We start from the raw sequence: 20,719 nt of genomic DNA, 5'->3' as shown, positions 1-20,719 counted from the left end.
TAAGTCCTTATTAGTTAATAGGAAAAAAAATGGACAAAATTTGGTAACAAACTTGATTGTTGCTTAAGGCTAGAACTCCACTCAATATATATTTATTGCATGTGACAAATCTACCATTAGATTGTGTTTTCTTCTCATCTTATACTTACAAAATTTTCAGAAGATTAAATATCAATAACCATGTCATCAATAAAAATTAAGTTTATGGATCGAATAGTAAACAATTTCCAATTACAAGAAATTTGATATGTATATTAAGAATATAATCAATGCAATCTAACAGTTAAATTTTCAAAATATATAGATCTGATATGTTAATTTTTTTTAATGGAAGTTATAACCTAACCAAATTTGTAGCCAAACTTTATCCATAAAAGATACCATTTAAAAAAAAAAAAAAAATTGAAAATGCTAAAACTACTACAACTTCTATCAACTACCTCACAAATGATTTGGCAATGAATGTTCTTGCTACCCCTAATAATTGTTTTTTTTTAATGATTGGTTATTCAAATTTGTGTTAAAAACCTCTCTCTCTCTCTCTCTCACTCTCCCCCCCCCCCCCCCCCCCGACGATTGTTTTTATAGGTGAAAACTAACTTTACTCTATGTTTATTTTACCCTTGGTAGTGTCGTAGTGGTAGGAGACAAAGAAAGTAAACATTGTTTTATCTAGATAATGAAGTTATTCAGTCACTCTTATTTAGCTTAGTTTTAAGCTTTTGCACCAGCCATGTTCATTATTGTGACTATCATTCACTTTTTTTAATATTCATAGTTTTGGGTGGCGTAGCATGGGTTTTATGGTAAAAAAAAAAATTATATTATAAGTGGTCACGTCTACAATTCATTCTTTGATTTTTGTTTTTTGTTTTTGGTTAGATAGAACTTCACATTTTTTATTGATAGTAGTATAGGTGTTGCTTTAATGATGATGATGATGATGTACTAGTTGTTAACTAAATAAAAATTATAATTTGTGAGAAAATCAAATAAATATATATCTAATTACTTGTTAATAAACATAACATCCTAAGAAATATTAAGTGAATTAACAATATTATTAGTTTAAAAAGAGATGTTATATAACTTGAATACAAAAATTTAATACTAGTTTTGAATCTTAACAAGCAAGTAGAATAGATTTTATATTATAAAACAATTATTATTTAATGTAAATTTAAATATATAAAAAGTCCAAATTTAAATCTTACCGTAGGTCCCAAAATATATGGAGTGAGCCTTGCGTACGAGTTTGACAAAAAAATGACACTTGTCTAGGTGGCAAGCTGTTAATGGTAAAAAAAAAAAAAAAAAATGTCAATAATAGGCTAGATGAAAATTAGTAAAATTAGAGAAAAAGATTCTTTATCAATTTTTTCTTTGGACCCTCTCACATAAAAATTAAGAGGAATAAGAAATGGGAGGCATTCTTGGTTTAAAAAAATGAAACAGTAAACAAAAAATGGGTTCTATTCCCATTTTTACCAGTTGGTGGGGTTTCAATTTTCATGATTCAACTGCCGATTTTTTCTGTTTTTAAAGGATAAGTTCTATGTCTTATTTCCGATTCAATTGGTCAGTCCGGTCCAGTTTTTGAAATGGTGGAATCATCATGAAAGATGTTGCTTGTCGTTACGTTGCAAAATTTCTAAATGTTACAAACACATTAAAGGAGCATTCACATTGGTCAAGACGTGCCCAACTTGTGCCCAACTTCCGGTCATCTAATTAGGTTAAACATAGTCCAATTCTATTGTCTCCAACTCATACATAGAGGGCACAATCTCACCGTGCCTTTCTTGTGCCATATATATATATTCTCAAATATGTTTATACCAAGTTACCAATTAATAGACTTTGTGACCATCGAACACTAAAGTTATAAATATTGTTATTCTCAAAAAATGGTTCATTATCAAAAGAAGTTATAAATATTGTTCCATATTGGTTGCCTTGATTAATAATCCAGTACACTTAACCCTTTCAAATATACCGAATTAATTACCGATTAAGTTATTTGATCAATTCTTGTTGTCTCCAAGTGTAAATTCAGACATTTTTGCACATGGAACAATTCTAATAACAAAGATAATTTCTCTCTCTCTCTCTCTCTCTCTCTCTCTCTCTCTCTATTATCTACTTTCAAATTTTTTTTTTGAGAAGCTATTATCTATGTACAATTTTTTTTAGGAACATTATTTACATACAATTGATGTGGGAATATCCATATTTTAACCTATAAAATTAAGTTTATGTAAAATAATAAATGTCTGAGAATCAAAACCCTAGTATCTCAATCAATATTAGACCAATATGCAAGTACAACAAAGAAAAGGGGAAAAAAACCCAATGAAACTACTAGCATCCTGCATGATAAGTGGAGTACGTAGAATCAGTTTTCTTCTAGGAAAACTTTCCAAGGTAAAATTCCATATTGGAATTCGAAGGGAGTTTTTACTGACCATTCGTGTACAACAACTTTTTTTTTCTTAGGAATCAGGCAACCTTTAAAACTCGAGAACTGTAACAGTCACTGTAATCCACCAAACAATGACTAAACTCCCAACTCCCAAGAGGGTTGAACCTCTGAACCTCAGGCCCTCAGCTCATTTACTGCATCATATTGCAAGCATGGCCTAGGAAAAACACCGTTACATATCTTTGAATTCTGTGTTTTGTAGTGTTACATTACCAATAAGTACTCCTACCAACTATCAGGGCATTCATGTACGTAGCTTCAAAACCCGTGGCTTCTCATTCTCATTGGTTTCATTGAAAATACCAAACGTCAAGTCCCTCTATCTCTCTTTATTCGGATGATCAAGACCCCCCGTTTCTTACTTTCCACCTACATCTTTTAATGAAAGAGATTGAGACTCCTATAAATATACCCCATTCACGTTCACCCTTATGCATTCCATACCATTTTGTTCTCTAGCTTGCTTTTGATTTTACTGTAACTTTTGCTCTTTCAACTGAAACATGGCAGGGGTGAAGAGTACTGCTGCTTCTGTTAAAAAGAAATCTAGCACTGTTGTACAACGTGAAGATGAAAATTCACTTGCACTAGTCCAAGCAGTCCAACCAGACCAAGATGCTCCCATCACTTCATCCTACAATGATCGTATTCGTCCACTCCTTGATACAGTTGACAAGCTCCGTCACCTTATGATCACAAGAGAAGGCATACAGCTCCCCACCATTGTGGTTGTTGGCGACCAATCGTCGGGAAAATCTAGCGTCCTTGAATCACTGGCCGGTATCCACCTTCCCCGTGGTCAGGGGATTTGCACTAGGGTACCTTTAATAATGAGGCTTCAGCACCATCCTCTTCCTCAACCTGAACTTTTCTTAGAATTCAATGAAAAAGTTGTTAGAACCGATGAAGAACATGTTTCTGAGGCTATTAATCTTGCCACTGATGAGATTGCCGGCCTTGGGAAGGGGATTTCTAACAATCCTTTGACATTGGAGGTGAGAAAAAATGGTGTACCTGATTTAACAATGGTTGATCTCCCTGGAATTACTAGGGTACCTGTGCATGGCCAGCCTGAAAATATCTATGACCAGATAAAGGAGATTATCATGGAGTATATCGCTCCTGAAGAGAGTATTATACTCAATGTTCTTTCTGCGACAGTGGATTTCACTACTTGTGAATCTATCAGGATGTCACAGATGGTGGACAAGACCGGTGAGAGGACTCTTGCTGTTGTTACTAAGTCTGACAAGGCCCCTGAAGGACTTCTTGAGAAGGTTACTTCTGACGATGTCAATATTGGGCTTGGCTATGTCTGTGTTAGGAATCGGATAGGAGAAGAATCTTATGCAGAGGCGCGATTAGAAGAGGCAAGACTTTTTGAAACTCATCCCCAGCTTTCCAAAATCGATAATTCTATTGTTGGAATTCCTGTTCTGGCACAAAAGCTGGTGCAAATTCAAGCAGCTAGTATAGCGAGAAATTTGCCCGCTATTGTGAAGAGCATTAATGACAAGTTGGCCATGAATGTTGCTGAACTGAAAAGAATGCCCCCGAAGATGTCATCTGTTTCTGAGGCAATGACAGCTTTCATGCAGATCATTGGGTTAGCAAAAGAATCATTACGCAAAATCCTTGTGAGAGGAGAATTTGATGAATACCCAGATCAGAAAAACATGCATTGCACTGCTCGGTTGGTAGAAATGCTCAACCAGTATTCTGATGAACTTCACAAGCACGCTGAAACCAAGCCTGAAAAGAACTTTCTGATGGAGGAAATTATGGTTTTGGAGGAAGCCAAAGGTATTGGACTGCCGAATTTTCTTCCCCGCACTGCCTTCCTCACTATCCTACAGAAAAAGGTGAAAGGCATATCGAGTATACCGATTAGTTTTGCTGAGAAGGTCTGGAACTATGTTGAGGAAGTTGTCATTTCTGTAATAATGCAACACTCTGAAAACTATTACCAACTGCAGTTATCTTTTAGGCGTGCTGGGCATAATCTTATAGCCAAGATGAAAGAGCGCTCAGTCAACTGGGTCATGGAGATCGTTGAAATGGAAAAGCTGACAGATTATACTTGTAATCCAGAGTACTTGTCTGATTGGAATACTCTAATGTCTCAACAAGATGCATTCATGAAGGATGTCTTGACTAATGAAGAAAGGCCTGCAAAGATAAAGCTTAATAGTTTTGGTGAAATTGAAGTTGGGAAACTTAGGGACTATCCACATGTTCTGCAACAGGCTTTTGATATGAAGATGAGAATGACTGCATACTGGAAAATCGTGTTAAAAAGATTGGTTGACTGCATGGCTCTACATTTACTTCTGAGTGTTGGAAATTTGGTTAACAGAGAGTTTGAAATTGAGATTGTGAATGAATTGATGGGACCTGGTGGTGGAATTGAAAGGATGCTGGAGGAATCACCTGCAGTTGCTGCAAAGCGACTGAAAATAAACAAGAGTATACAGCTCCTTAAGAAGTCCAAAGAAGTTGTTGCCAAGATCATGGACAAGGTTGGCACCTATGCTGCTGATTAGTGATTAGTGTGCTTTTTTATGTCATTTATGATGAAGTTGTTTGCTTTCTATGCGTTTTGTTTTGTTTTCCTTTCTTGGAATTGTGTAGTATTCGTTGTAGTATTGTCATGTTTTAGTTGGTGAGAACCAATTTTTATTTCTTGAACCTAGTTATTAGTTTATTGCTTAACAAAATCAGAGTTATAAGACAGGTCGGGCATTTGTGTACAAGCCCTTAAGTTCTGCCATGTTTACATTGCTTATATCCAAATGCTATTCAAGTTCCAGGTGCTTTGGTTGTGACAGTTGATTCAGTAATCCTTTAGTACTAATCCATAGAACAGCAAGAATGAAACAGCATTCACTTGTGACTGATGAGAAGGAGCCAGTCTTTGCCATTAGGTAACATAAAGTATATAAATAATAACCGATTTTTTTTTTTCGAGGCACCAGTAATAAAGATTTTATAAATGAACTAAGCATTGTTGTCTGTCAATCGCATTAGTGAACTACAAAGGGAAAAAGTTTTTGGCTTAGTGGACTCACCTTTGTAAATTAAATTTATTGAAGGAAATGGATTTATGAAGATGCTCTGCCCTTGTAAAATTTATTAACGGGGAGTGATTTGTAACCACAAGTTTTATGAATAACTATACTAAATTCTATATGTTTAATTATTTGCAATAATATTACTGTGCACTCTTGGCGTAATAGTCACTCCACAAGTATAATTGCTTGTGGGGCGTAGGGGCTAGGGTCGGAATTCAAATTTCTAGGAGGGAGCTTCACAAACATAGATATTTAAATTAGACTAGAGTAGAATTTACAGTAACTACTGACATCATAATATTTCTAACTTTAAGTCTTCCATTCTTCATTGCGTTATCAAATTTATCATCTAACTCAACTAGTACTTCCCTGATATTTCTAACTCAGTTTTCGGATTATTAACTCAAAAAATTGAGAAATGAGTTAAAGAAATTGAGCCAAACAGAGTTGTGATGCGTGGAGCCCACCAGTTTTGAGATATGAGTAATGAAAAATGGAGTGTCCAAACACCACCTAAATCTTCCTTTCTTCATTGCATTATCAAATTTATAGGAAAAAAAAAAACAATATTGTTCTCTTTTCCAACAAAAAGAGTACCACCAAATGTAGATATTTGTTTCTATAATTTTTTTTTTTTTTTTGTTCGTATGGAAGATAACTGTTTGATAGCAGTAGTGCATGAGCGCCTTCAAATCAAAGACCTGAAATATTTCAAAAATGAAAGTTAATTTTAAAAATAAACAACTAGAAAAAGTTGGAAAACTTGTTTATCACAACATTAGTTTGTTACATATATACAAAGGATATTCTCATAATCCAAGTAGTTATGAGCCTATTCATTTAGTGATTCTAAACAACAGTTTTCAGTGTTTAAGCACTGAGAATTGTTGTTTCTAAAATTTAAAAAAAAAAAAAAAAAAAAACGCATTTGTAAGAGCTTTTTTTAGTAGTGTGTGAGTTACGTTACTCATTTTAAGGTGTTTAAACACTAAATTAAAAAGCACCTTATATCAATTTTCAGATTTCAAACAACGTGGTTGAATGACACATTCATAAATATTTGTTTTGTCAATTGAGAGGATCTTTGAACTATATGGAACAAAAGCAATGGGTAACCATATGAGTATGTAAATATCAAATCTAGCTAGTGGTCATCTATTGTTTGTTATTAATTTATAAGCTCAGCTTTTAATATTTAATTTTTATGTATAGTTTTTTAAAACTTTACATTTTTTATAGCATTTTTTATATTTTTTTCATTTTTTTCAAGGTGTAAATATATTTTAATATATTTTTAACAAAAATTTAGATAAACTACTCTCAAACGGTCGTAATATTAATTATGTCTAAAGAGTAAAGTACATGTAATAATTTGTGTGATAAAATATATAATGTATATTCCGTTGAAATTTCACAAAAAGAACCTATTTTAATTGTAGAGGCGAAGCCTTTAATTCTTTACCACGTACAACACTAAAGCATACAGCACTAAAGGCCAAAAATCAAAAGTGAATTGTGGCCTTCAAGTTGCTCCGCCTAAAGCTATCTTTTAGTACAACACTCCCTGTCGAATGACCGCACAATCAAAGAATGCCTCGTTTTTTTGATGAATAAAAGAATGTCTCGTTAATACCACCTTACTAAGGAAACCTTACTGGAAAAGATCAAATGACGAAGGAAAAAGAGTAAAGGATTCTTATATTTCTCTAACTTTATAATTGCCTTATTAAAAACCTTGCGAAGAAAAACATTGTGCGATGAAACCTAAGCGAAGGAAACAAAATACAATCATTTTTTTTTTTTTTTGAATATTTATTCCTCGTGAATACGTAGAACTTCAATTGCGATAATCTTTGAGTGATTTGAGAAAATAACATAAATTATTTACTTGACACATCTCTATGAGCAATATTGTCATAAGTAAATAAATACTTTGTGATTTGTCTTTTTTTTAGATTAGAAAGATAACTTTTACTTGCATACAGTGGCGGAGCCAAGATCTAACTTTAGGGGGGGGCAAAAATTACATTTGACAAGAACATCTATACACGTGCAAGCGAATATGTACATATAGTATTTGAGATCAATTTACAAAATAACACAATTCACTCATGTGTATGCTAAGCCGTATTTAAATGCAAGAAAATTTCCAATAAAATAACAAATTCATTATATTATATTTATCTATTTAGGAATTCATTTACATGAATAATCCTTTTAAAATTTTAATTATAAAAAAAGCTATAACTATACTTACGAATTGAAAGATTTTTAGTTGTTAGATAGACATAAAGCTCAACTTAGGTAAATTTCTATTATTTTTGTAAAGCTATATGTTATAGGTCTATTTATTTTAGCTTAACGTGTATACTTATTTTTGAAAAACCATCATATTAATTAACCATTTATTTATTTTGCAATACAAGAAATGCATTTAAAAAGTTACCAAAGAAAGAGAGTAGAAAAATCAAACAATATGAGATTATAAGTTAAACATGCATCAAGGTAACTGTTTGTTTGTTTTTTTGTTTTTTTTTTTTAACTTTTAATATTAGAATTGGGTTATGTTAATATAGAATGGGCTTATATTTTAAGATGGTAAAAGTGGGCTATGCTCCCAATCATCTCATGCAAGCAGCTGGTTGTATTGCCTACAATTTTATAACTTTTCATTTGTAATAGTACTATCTTTTTACCTCAAATTCATTTAGGCAAATTAAGTAAATATTAAAACTTTTTTTGGGTGGGGCCAGGGGGGCAAGTGCCCCCTCTCGACCCCCCCTGGCTCCGCCCCTGCTTGCATATCTAACCAATTGTGGATTAGATCAATTTGAATAAAATAATCTCATGTAAATCGTCCCATGGAAGTAATATAATATATGCTTGATCTTATTCTAATGTTTTCGAGTTGGTGTAGAACTATCTTACTAGCAAGTTTACTAAAAATGCTATGCCAGGTTTTGTAATTTGCAAGATACATGTTGGCATTGATTGCACTAAGATATGATACTCTAGGACCAAGAATTTCTTCATTATCTTGACGGTGAAAAGGGACTTTCATGGCATCACATGACTGAACTACAATTGGAGTGCTTAAGGGATGAGTTTTATCTATTGAAAAAGTGTTTTAGAAAATTTATGAATATGTAGGGTCCTAGGGGTGTGCATGGTAGGGATGGCAAAAAGTAGCCGACTTGCGGGTACCTTGCTCGACCGGACCCTAATGGGGCAGGTTTTACCTGACTCGCAAAACAATAAGGTCGAATTTGGGTTTTTTAAATAAAACCTGAAGCGAGTTCTGGTTGGGTATAGGTTTTAGTGAAACCCACCTTAAACCCGAACCTGGACTTGGACCTAACCCGATTAAAACTAAAAATACCAAACCCCCCCCCCCCCACACACACACACACTTATAACCTATTCTAACCCTAAATCTCATCTCATCTTTTTCTTTGGTCTTAGTTGCCCCTCCTCACCAGCCACCTACTCTCACTCACTCAAAACAGTCACCGCTGACCCTCAAGCTCACGCCTCACCATTTCGTCCGTCGGCCTCATGCTCACGTTTCACTGTTTCATCTGCCGGCCTCAAGCTCTGTCATGCCTCAGCTACTCTCTCATGGCCACCCTCTATGATTTTTTTTTTCTTTTTTTGGTTTTTATTTTCTTGTGTTTGTGATTTCTATGTTTGTGTTTATGACTAGAAGGGGCCTGAAGGGGCGGGTTTTGGGGTTGAAAAAAAGCCTGTTTATTAAACAGGAGTTTGAGTAACAGGGATAGGCCCGCAAGTCGAGTTCGGGTATAAAGAAACCTGCCCCAAACCCTACCATTTGTCATTCCTAGTGCATGGGTCAAGTTGAGTTAGGTTTTTTCAATCCAACTCACTATAATTGGGTTGAAAAAAAATTTAGCTCACAGGGGTCTAACCCAATCCATCACAGCTCACCTGGACCAGGTTAGAGTTAAACCTATGGGTTAGAAAGTTTTTTATATTTTTAATTGAGTATTAGAACAACACCAATACAAATAAGAAAAAATTTATAATCAAATAAACCTAAGTATAGCACAAAACCAACACAAATCATTTAATTAGAACTTCAAAGTTAGTAGGATATAACATAGTTATATTTCAACATAGTTGATAAATAAAAAAGTAAATAATATAATTGTGGGGAGTAAAAAGATCTTGAAAGGAATATGGGCCGTTAGGTCTTGCTAAGGAAGGCCGACCTGCTCTTGAGTTTAGAGCTTGTTATTACTTCGGGTCGGCCCATACGCCGAGGATCCGAGGATCCAGCCGAGGATGTTTTTCCCCTCGGACTGGCATCAGAGAACCCGGGACTTCATGGTAAAGGTTAGGGAATGACGCGGTCAAGACCAATGGTTAAAGGGGGTGAACCCTTAAATGTCCTAGAAGCACCGATGTTGGAAAAATGTCAAAGGTAAAGGCTGCTACCTCCACATTAAAGACCCTGCACCTACCACCCTGGCCGCATTAATGGGGAAGTGACGCTTGAACAGTGGAAGGGAAACTTCTAGTTACTGTTCAAAGGCACTAAGAAAAGAAATATCTAGGCTAAGGGAGGAATTGGGGCAACACGTGTATAAAGTATTAAAAAGAGGAGTATTTAAGGAAGGACCTAGAACAGAAACGGGACGGACTTTTTGTAACCTAAAAAAGAAAAAAGACAAAGAGAAAGATATAATATAAGAACAGCTCTCGGCTTACGTCCGAGGAGGCCTATTTACAATATTCCTTGTTGTTTCCAAGTACTGGCAATCTTTGGTTTGTCATTTAATTCCCACCCATTTCTAACCTAGGTTTCAAGCCCACACTCTACAAATTCGTATTGTTTAAGGCTCATTGGGCCTGAGCCCATAACTGTTCTTGGGTCCAGGTGCAATTGTGCACTTACAATAATTATATAATATAATTTTTAAAAATATATATTAAATATAGGTGGATTAGGCAGATTTGTAAATCGATTGACCCACACCCAACCCACCCCACCAATGACAATTTAATCCAACCCACCAACCCTACAAACTAACCCAACCCGGTGGGTTGAGTTGAATTGGGTTGGTTTTAGTAGATTGATGGCTTAACTTCATGCCCCTAATGTTTTTTTTTTGTTGAGAATCAACACCACTAATGTTGACTGATAAATAAGAATTCTATTGGGAAGATATTAAATTTATAAGCCACAAAAATATTTTGTTTTGTGGATATCATTTATCTTGAACTCATTTTATATATAACTAACAGTTTTTATGAGCTCTTCAAGAGTCCCCGCAAGATTTAAATAGGAGGAAATAATAAGCAAGAACAAAGAAAAAAACCAAACAACTATGATACCTTGCAAGTGCTCATCCACACATTCTATTGATAAGATGATATATCTAGAGTACATGTAATAATTTGTGTGATTGAATATATGTAGGAAAATGTTAAAGATATTATAAATTTTTCCCCATAAAACTTATTATAAAATAATATGACAATCACAAAGATATACTTCAATTATCTCATAAATAAATATTTAAATTTTCTCTTTACGATGGCTAACACATCAATTAGTAACCTCAATCTAGTAAAACGATGGCTTTATTGAAATAAAGGATAATAAACACAACAGAGTTCACACGGCTAACTGAGAGAGCAGTAACTTACAAAACAAACTAAAACCCAACAAGCAAACCAAACACTAATTTAAAAACAACACTTGAACTTCAAACACACAAAACTAAAAATAGTAGCTAAAGCTTTATTTGCAGACAACCTCACGAGATGAGACAAAACCCGTAGAATTGCAACAGAGAGGCATGGTAACAAGAAGGTGTAGTATGTGGCAATACCCTATTGTTATTTTTATTTAAATAACAGTTTTCAGTATTTAAATAATATTAAATGTATTTTTACATATTTTTTCATCCACGTATATTTTTAAAAAATACAAACAATATTATTAGAACAACATTACCAGATCATTTCCCTCTCTTATTGAGAAGCTCCTCACTTTACCAACAGGTCTGCGCAAGTATTGGCTTCCCACACCATGGGCACTTCCCAGTTCCCACCATGGGCAATGACTATTTTAGTTCAAAAAAGTATGCGTACGGAGTGTATAAAAGACGTGTGTAAGTGACCTTTTCCTATGTATACAAAATACAATGTACAGGACATATTCCGTTGAAACTTCATAAAGAAGGCAAGGGCGTTCATTGGTTACCACGTACAAGACAGTAAAATAGGGAGTCTTATGTAAAGGCAAAGCCTTTCATTGGTGACCTCGTACAGCACCAAAGTTGCTTTGCCTAAAGCTATCTTTTACAACAGAGAATTAATTTCTTCTTGTAAGACTCTCCCAAGGTAAAATTCCATTTATTGAAAATTTGAAGGGAGTTTTTACTTGCGCATTATTGTTGTACACATCTTCTTAGTTATAACACACAGTTGTACGCATAGCTAAGAAAATTGTATGTTTGAAAATAAGATTTAAATTATAATTGCGAAATTGTGAGATTATGATTTCACAATTTTATATGAAATTATGTTTCAAAACACAATTTCAGCCGTCGGTTTCGTACACTGTACACTCAATATGCTCTTGGAAGGAAGTAGGTAAATTTTTAATGTTTAAAACTCGTGAACCAAGTTTCTAAGTCACCGTGGTCTAACAGACATGGACTTCACTCTTTCCGCATAAAGAAGGTAATTAAGACCCCACATTTCTTTACTTTCCCCATCTTTTAAGGAATGAGACCAGTCTATAAAAATACTCCATGCTCTCTTATGCATCACATACCATTTTTCTCCATAACGCATACACTATATCTCTCTCTAGCTTTCTCTTGCATTTTTGTTCCAAGTTTTGCTCCTTTCTATTAAAACATGGGAGACGAAAGCTCACTTGTAGTAGCTCAAGCAGTCCAAGATGCACCCATCATTTCATCCTACAATGATCGCATTCGCCCACTCCTCGATACAGTTGACAGCCTCCGTCACCTTATGATCACAAGAGAAGGCATTCAGCTCCCCACCATTGTCGTGGTTGGGGACCAGTCCTCAGGAAAGTCAAGTGTTCTTGAATCACTTGCCGGTATCAACCTTCCCCGTGGCCAGGGAATTTGCACAAGGGTGCCTCTCATAATGAGGCTCATGCACCAGGCAACTCCTGAACCTGATCTTTCCTTGGAGTTCAATGGTAAAGTTGTTCGAACCGATGAAGAACATGTTTCTGAGGCTATACATCATGCCACAGAGGAGATTGCCGGGTTTGGGAAGGGGATTTCCAACGCTCCTTTGACATTGGAGGTGAGAAAAAATGGTGTGCCTGATTTAACTATGGTTGATCTTCCTGGAATTACTAGAGTGCCAGTCCATGGTCAGCCTGAAAACATCTATGACCAGATAAAAGATATTATCATGGAGTATATCACTCCTGACGAGAGTATTATACTCAATGTTCTATCTGCAACAGTGGATTTCACTACTTGTGAATCTATCAGGATGTCACAGATGGTGGACAAGACTGGTGAACGGACTCTTGCTGTTGTTACTAAGTCTGACAAGTCTCCTGAAGGCCTTCTGGAGAAGGTTACTGCTGATGATGTCAATATTGGGCTTGGCTATGTCTGCGTTAGGAATCGGATAGGAGAAGAATCCTATGAAGAGGCGCGAGTGGAAGAGGCTAGACTTTTTGAATCACATCCTCTGCTTTCCAAGATCGATAAATCTATTGTGGGTATTCCTGTTCTGGCGCACAAGCTGGTGCAAATTCAAGCAGCTAGTATAGCTAGAAATTTGCCAGCTATTGTGAAGAGCATTAATGACAAGTTGAATTTGAACGTTGCTGAGGCGAAAAGAATGCCCCAGAAGATGTCATCTCTTACTGAGGCAATGACAGCTTTTATGCAGATTATTGGATTAGCCAAAGAATCATTAAGGAAAATTCTTGTGAGGGGAGAATTTGATGAATACCCAGATGAGCAAAACATGCATTGCACTGCTCGGTTGGTTGAAATGTTCAACCAATTCTCCGATGAACTTCACAAGCATGCTGTAAGTGACCCTGCAGAGAAATTTTTGATGGAGGAGATTATGGTTTTGGAGGAAACCAAGGGTATTGGACTGCCGAATTTTCTTCCCCGCTCTGCCTTCCTTACTATCCTACAGAAAAGGGTGAAAGGCATATCTAGCATTCCAACTATTTTTGCTGAGAAGGTCTGGAGTTATGTTGAGGAAATTGTTATTTCTGTCATGATGCACCACTCTGAACACTATTACCAGCTTCAGCTGTCTTTCAGGCGTGCTGGACATAATCTTATAGCCAAGATGAAAGAGCGCTCTATCAACTGGGTCATGGAAATCGTTGAAATGGAGAAGCAGACGGATTATACTTGTAATCCAGAGTACTTATCTGATTGGAATAAATTAATGGTTCAACAAGATGCCTTCATGACGTACGTCTTGACTAATGTAGATTGGCCTTCAGTAATAAAGCTTGAAGGTTTCGGTGAGATTGACGTTACTCACCTAAAGAAATATTCTCATCTTCTACAGCAGGCTTTTGATTTGAAGATGAGAATGACAGCTTATTGGAAGATTGTGTTAAAGAGATTGGTTGACTGCATGGCTCTACATTTACTGCTCAGTATTGGAAACTTGGTGAACAAAGAGTTTGAAGCAGAGATCGTTAATGAGTTAATGGGACCTGGTGGTGGGATTGAAAGGATGCTCGAGGAATCACCTGCAGTTGCTTCAAAGCGACAGAAAATAAACAAGAGTATACAGCTGCTTAAAAAGTCCAAAGAAGTGGTTGCCAAGATCATGGACAAGATCGGTACCTATAATGATTAGGGTGTTTGCTATGTTATTTTAAATAATTGCTATGCTTTCATGTTAACAAAGTAGTTTGCAATATATGTATTTGGTTTTGTTTTCCTTTCTATGTATTTGGTTTGTTTCACTTGAAACGGTGTGAGTTTATTATCTCTTTGTTGGTGGGGAGAACCAATTTTAATTTCTTCATATCTGTGAGTTTTCTGTAATTCAAGATTTCAAAACAACTTATGTGCTTAGAGTACTGAAGAAATCCTTGGAATAATATGAACCATTCCAAACAAATTAGCTTCTTATAATGCATTCTGTGATTCTTAAAAAAAAATGGAAGAATGAATAGATTGGTTATGGTCATTTTCAATGATCAGGTAGATGAAGTGAAGTCTGTGAAATAGAGAATCATTTCCTTGGAAGTGGGAAGTGACTTATGTCTATAACTGCGGGATGTTGAGCAGTTTCAGGCAACCAAGCAAAAAGATTAATTACCTATTGATGGGAACAAACTGAAACTACGTTTACATTTAAATCATACATTAATCTAAATCAATCAAGCTTTAATCTAAATCATAATAACTCATTGTTACAATCTTTTTCCCTTTTTAATCAACCTACGCCATGTTGAAGAACTTCCTTTTGGGTTTGTATAGCTGAAACTATCTTGGATGTTTCTTCCCATGGACATTAAGGAGCAACAATTTAGAATTAGCAATCTTAATACATTGATTGTCAACTTCGTTTAGGCTCACTTATTGGTATGAAGGTAAAGACAGTGATTTGCTAACCAAATTTAGAGTTTGAGCTTACAAGACCTCAAAATTGAATAGATTTTGGAGTTTGGGATTTCATAGAACTTTTAACATAGAACACAGAACTCACAGCACTGTTAAATTTCTTAAGAACGAAATGCTAGGAGGAATGGGCCCCTCAAGACCACTAGCTTGGATCTCTCTGTTAAGGACATAATTCCAATGGATTTAGATTAAGCCTGAAACTTTTGAGTAGAAGTGCTTTACATAAAATTGTAGGAATATCACATAAAAATTCTGAAGTTGTCTCCAACTTTGAACGGAATCAGGTATTCTTCAGTGAAGTTGTTACTGCTAATCCCACTGCATATGGGCCAGATAGAAACAAGATAGACTGAAATACAAACCTGATCATTTTTCAACAAAAAATAAAAATTACTGTTAGTACAGAAATTGAAAAGTTGACAATCACTTACAGTACTCTTAATTTGGTTAGGCTAGTGAGAGGTACTGGCAACTCTCCCGTGAGATTGTTAGCATTAAGAACGCTGCAATAAAAAAGGATACTTAAGACTAGTTCAACATACACTATTATTATGTTATGAAACTCATTGAGAATTTAGAAATGACTAATAAAATGTGATTTGAAAAGAAAGAATCACTAACAGAATCTCCAAGTCAACCAAGTTTGCAAGCCCGGGGGGAACAGGGCCAAAGAACAGGTCGCTTTCAATGGCCCTGAAATACAGTCCAAGATTACAGACAGCAGAGCTTAACCAAATGAATTGTTGAAACTATTTAACATAGAGATCCAGAGCATACAGAGCTCTAAGAGTGGTAATGTTTGCCAAGTAGTCAATACGTCCTGATAAGTTGTTCGTACTGATGGAACTGCACTTGATTCATTTTCATTAGTTTAATAATTAGCTTTAACCAGCTAACCTTAGACTTGAAAGGGTAGAGAGTAATTTACAGAAATTCCAACTTCATTGAAGCCCATTCTCTTGGTATCATTCCACTAAGGTAGTTTCTATTCAAATCACTGTCAGCAAGAGGAAGGTCTGCTGTAAGTAGAAGCTTATAGTCCAGTTTGCTGGCTAACAAGGAAAAGGCCTTCTTACATTTCCTTAAGGTTGGGTAGCTTCACCAAAGATAGTGGAAGTATACCAGCAAGATCCTGCCCTTTAAGAAATCTGTATAACAAAGATTAAAGTAAAATAAAAAATAGAGAGAGATTACAATTTTATGTAACAATTTCAATGTAATGTCTTAGCTTAAATTTGATGATTAAAAGAGAGAAAAATTTAGCAAAATAAAGAAATAGGTGTTTATCCAATTTTCAACTAAGTTACACATCTTATTCAATATTCATTGCTATTATTTGCCATTAACCTTCATAAGAAAATTTAAGAGTAACTTTTATGTTATATGAGGGAAGGGAGCGTACATGCTAACCCCATGGCACACACCACCCGTGTTGGAGCAATCACAGACAACAGAATTATTGTACAATGGCCTCTGACTTGAAGCTGGTGTAATCCAGCTTGAGTCATTGCATGGATTTACTTTGAAATTCCAGTCTTTCTTCCCCAGCTGTGTAGCTATTTCTTGAAGGGCTTCTACTACACACATCAACTTCTCTACCAGGATTTTTTGTTACCTAAATAATTGATAAGTATGCCTACTAGTGGAATGAACGTGCGGATAGTGCAGCTGAGAAACAAAAACTTAATCGGACAGTTGTTTCAAATCCTAAATTCAAATAATGCCTCAGTTATGAGGAATATCTGGTTGCCTTTACCCTGTCAAGCTTGTTGTGGGTTGCCTGGGTAAACAAATACTTATTGAAAGGAAAAATTCATGCTCTATGAAAATGCCTAGGGAATGTTCTTGGTGTTGGGGAAAATTGCTGAAGTAAAGGCCTCTTACTCCTAATTCTGTAAGCACCTAATTGGGAATGGAATGGTTTTGTTCAGATTGAGTAATTGGCACATTAGAGAACTTCTCATAACCAATTATGGTCCTAGGATAGTTTATGATGCATCAATCCCATCAGTTACTTGGGTCCCTTATTTTATTATTATTTTTATAATAAAATAAAGTTTAACTGCTATGTGGGATTCTATACGAGGAAGAATCATAACTAGCTAGAGTGGTCTCATTTAATTTGGTTTCTCAAAACAAATCCAAAGCATGGCTTCATAATTCTACAATCGACCCATTTTATGCGACCAGATATGGCCTCGAAAAAGGTAAGAGTCATGTCTTGGTTTCTCTGTGATGATCCTTGAAATTCAGCTTCATTATGGGGTCTTATTGCAGTGCTAAAAAGGCTAATTAAATAGTATGAGAAGCATGTCAAAGCCCTTAACCACATGAGGCCAAGTTAGAACACAGAGGCAATAAGGATGCTGCTAACAGCTAATATAAACTTCATTGAGCTGAAACTGAAACTTCAATATACTGATTTCCAACTCCATCAACTTGAGCTTGATTACCAAAATAACATGTAAATATGCATATAAACAAAACGTACCTTCATTAGCAAGAAGACTCCCTGGTGCTTGTGCTTCGACTTTGTTTGGTCCTATGCACATAAACACTATTACAAACACAATGAGACTAAACATGGTCACTGGAATACAAGCAAGCTTTGCCATCTTCCCCTCCAAAAATCCCACTGGGTATTGAGTATTGACAGCCCCACTTTCTTAAACACTCCCTGCAAAACTCTCTCTCTCCTCTCGACTAGAGCTTAACCTAGATACTTCTGCAAGACCAAGACCCATTAATAGGGAATATTGTGGACAGCTTATCCAGTCTACACTTGTTGGAACCTTCACAATCAAGAGTACATGTAATAATTTGTGTGTTTAATGTATGTTCCTTTGAAATTTCAAAAAGAGAACTATATACAATTCCTTCACGTGAGTTTTATTGTAAAGACTAAAGCTTTTCATTGGTTACCACGTACAACACTAATGCATACACAGCACTAGAGGCCAAAAATCAGAAGTGAATTGTGGCCGTTTAAGTTATGCTGCCCAAAGCTATCTTCACTACACACACACACACAAAAAAAAAAAAAAACTGGTCTACAGTTTTCAACCTATAGCCGCGTTTTTTAAAACGTGGCTATAGGGTTATTTTAGCTGCATTTGTGTGCAGCTCTAGGTCTTTAACCTACAGTTGTGTTTTAAAGGTCGCTATGGGTGTGTGTGTGTATATATATATATATATATATATATAGTTTTTTTTTTTTTTAATTTGGCTATAGCCGCGTTTTAGGTTTTTTTTTTTTTCCCTTGGGCAAATCACAGATTCCCTTTATTTTTTTCAACCAAACTATGTAGCAACCTGTTTATCAACCTATTTATATATGTCTGGAACATGTAGTACTAAATAAAGAAAGGGACAAACCAACCTATCAAATTAATAAAATAATACATTAATATCATGCCAAATTAAAGAAGGCCGTCCAAATTTTTAGGGAAGTTAACTATCCTACATTACACATTCAGTAATGTAGTACTCCTCAAACCCAAAAAAATAAGAATTGAGTTCACTATCCTACATTATACATTCAGTAAATAAGTAAATGACGTACTCCTCAAACCCAAAAATATAAGAACTAAGTTAATAACTATCCTACTTTATACATTGATGTGTACTTCTTGCAGCCGTAGAGTACTTATCAATTCTGTAACCCTTTGGGACGTTTCACTGGACGGCGGCGGAGTCCAGGTATACTGTAAATGGTTGCTGCCACCTAAAACAGGTTACCGATTTAGGAAACAAAGCTTAAGTAGATATTTTCATTTTGATCTTTCTAATTTGCAAAAGAAATTCACTCACTGTTCCACTGGTGGAGACAATGATAGTGCTGATAAGAGAACCAAAAAGAAGACCAGCTGATGTGGTCAAAGGAATGGCTGGAATCACAGTTAGTATTAGCAGCTAACATATATATACATAGGAACACATGTATGTGTGTGTATCATGGTTTGAAAAACCTAACCGGACATCAAACCGCATTTTTAAAAATTTTCGGTTTTTGACCGGTTTTGAGGCTTTTAACCGAACCGAACTACACTGATTTTTTCGGTTGAACCGGCTGGACCGGCCGGTCCGGTACGGTACGGTTTTTAAAACAGTGGTGTGTATAGCTTAGGAAATTGTTGGACAATGTTACAGCACCAATGTGAATGAGAATGCACAAGTTCAAGAGAATAGCCCAAGGAAAACGTTGGATTACAGGCAAACATTGTCCTTAACTTTTTTAAGAAATAAATATTTTGTTAAGTTATGCACACACTTAATGAGCCTTGAATGCACATCACCTTCCACTTTACTCTTATAAGGGGAGAAGATGCATTTGAGCTAGAGCTCATTGGCAATATCACCCTTGAGTTTAGAGATCATGTCGACATCATTAACCTCTCCGTTTAGGATGTTGAAAATAAAAATGCCTACCTATTTTAATTTATAGACAAACACTACATTGCCTTGACATTTACTAGCATGCACATCTTGTATAGGACAAACAAAGGAATTTGTATAGGTGTGCTTGTGGCAGGTTACAGGTTACGAAAATTTGTAGATCTTTAAAATTATGGAGAAAAGGTTATGGGTTTGTGTTAGGTATTAAAAGGTGCTTTGATGAGTTATTTGATGGCTATTTGGTAGAAGAAAGTATGTGGGGTTTTAGGGTTTGTAAGGAAGAATAAAAAGAGAGAATTTAATAGTGTTTAAGGGCTGTATTAGCAATACCCAGGAACAGTACCATCATAAGAGAGGTAGAAAAGAGAAAGAGAGGAAGAAAAGATAGAAGAGAAAGGGAGAAAATAAAACACGAATGCGAACATGCCTTAATGCTAAAAAAACTCAATATTTTTCTTGCAATCAACTTCATCTCTCTTTGGAGTACATTGAACACCAAATCTATATATATCTAAAATGTGAAGCGTGGTATTTATTATTACTTTAGTTGAGTTACATTAACAGTTATGTCATTATTTTATTTTCATTAATAAAAAATTGTATTTTATTTCCATTCTTTTTTTATTAGTCTTTTAACATTCTTGCAATCTTCACTTTGACTTCCATAACAGTTTTATAGTTTTCACTTCAACTTCCATAACTACTATGACTTTCAATCTTCACTATTTTAAACTTACCATGTAAGCTCTTTAATGCCCCAAACTCTCCATCTCCTCCTTTATTGCCTCTTACTCTTCTCATTGAATCCAACCAGTTCATAATATTCAGTTGCCACTACCCCTATAAAATCAGAGAGATAGATCGAATAGAAGATATATTAACCATTAGACATCATCTCTTTCTCTTATCTAGAAAGAGAATGGTTTTGGATTTAACTCCTGCAAGTATAGAGCTCCTTTCAAAACTACAAGCCTATATTCTTAAATGGGGGTATTGTTCTGTTCCTTCAAACAATATGGTATGTCAAGCGTATTTTATTTATTGTTGTGTGCGTGTGTGTGTGTGTGTTGTGTCTCGTTTACAATGAAATGCTGCCAAGAAAGTGGTTTGCTCTCTATTTCAATGCTGAAGGTAATCCA

At 35.3% G+C, this 20,719-nt stretch overlaps 2 protein-coding genes and 1 long non-coding RNA gene across 3 annotated transcripts; 2 read left to right on the top strand and 1 right to left on the bottom strand.

The window, feature by feature from the left end:
- The first annotated feature begins 2,985 nt into the window (after positions 1-2,985).
- LOC142635357 (dynamin-related protein 4C-like) lies at positions 2,986-5,025 on the top strand. The gene has a single exon (XM_075809531.1). It carries the CDS (start codon positions 2,986-2,988, stop codon positions 5,023-5,025), a length of 2,040 nt encoding a protein of 679 aa, XP_075665646.1.
- Positions 5,026-12,336: 7,311 nt separating this feature from the next.
- On the top strand, positions 12,337-14,583 carry LOC142633733 (dynamin-related protein 4C-like). Its single transcript, XM_075807985.1, has one exon. The coding sequence runs from the start codon at positions 12,445-12,447 to the stop codon at positions 14,410-14,412; it is 1,968 nt and encodes a 655-aa protein (XP_075664100.1). The 5' UTR covers positions 12,337-12,444; the 3' UTR covers positions 14,413-14,583.
- A 556-nt stretch (positions 14,584-15,139) lies between these two features.
- LOC142633564 (uncharacterized) lies at positions 15,140-17,985 on the bottom strand. The gene is made up of 5 exons (XR_012843934.1): positions 17,677-17,985; positions 16,114-16,333; positions 15,807-16,031; positions 15,617-15,688; positions 15,140-15,503 (listed from the first exon to the last, which is right to left on the bottom strand). It is a non-coding gene; the product is annotated as an uncharacterized LOC142633564 (long non-coding RNA).
- Positions 17,986-20,719: the final 2,734 nt, after the last annotated feature.

The sequence above is a fragment of the Castanea sativa genome, chromosome 5, assembly GCF_040712315.1.
Source record: "Castanea sativa cultivar Marrone di Chiusa Pesio chromosome 5, ASM4071231v1".
Classification (NCBI taxonomy): domain Eukaryota; kingdom Viridiplantae; phylum Streptophyta; class Magnoliopsida; order Fagales; family Fagaceae; genus Castanea; species Castanea sativa.
This window is presented reverse-complemented; position numbering and strand designations above follow the sequence as displayed.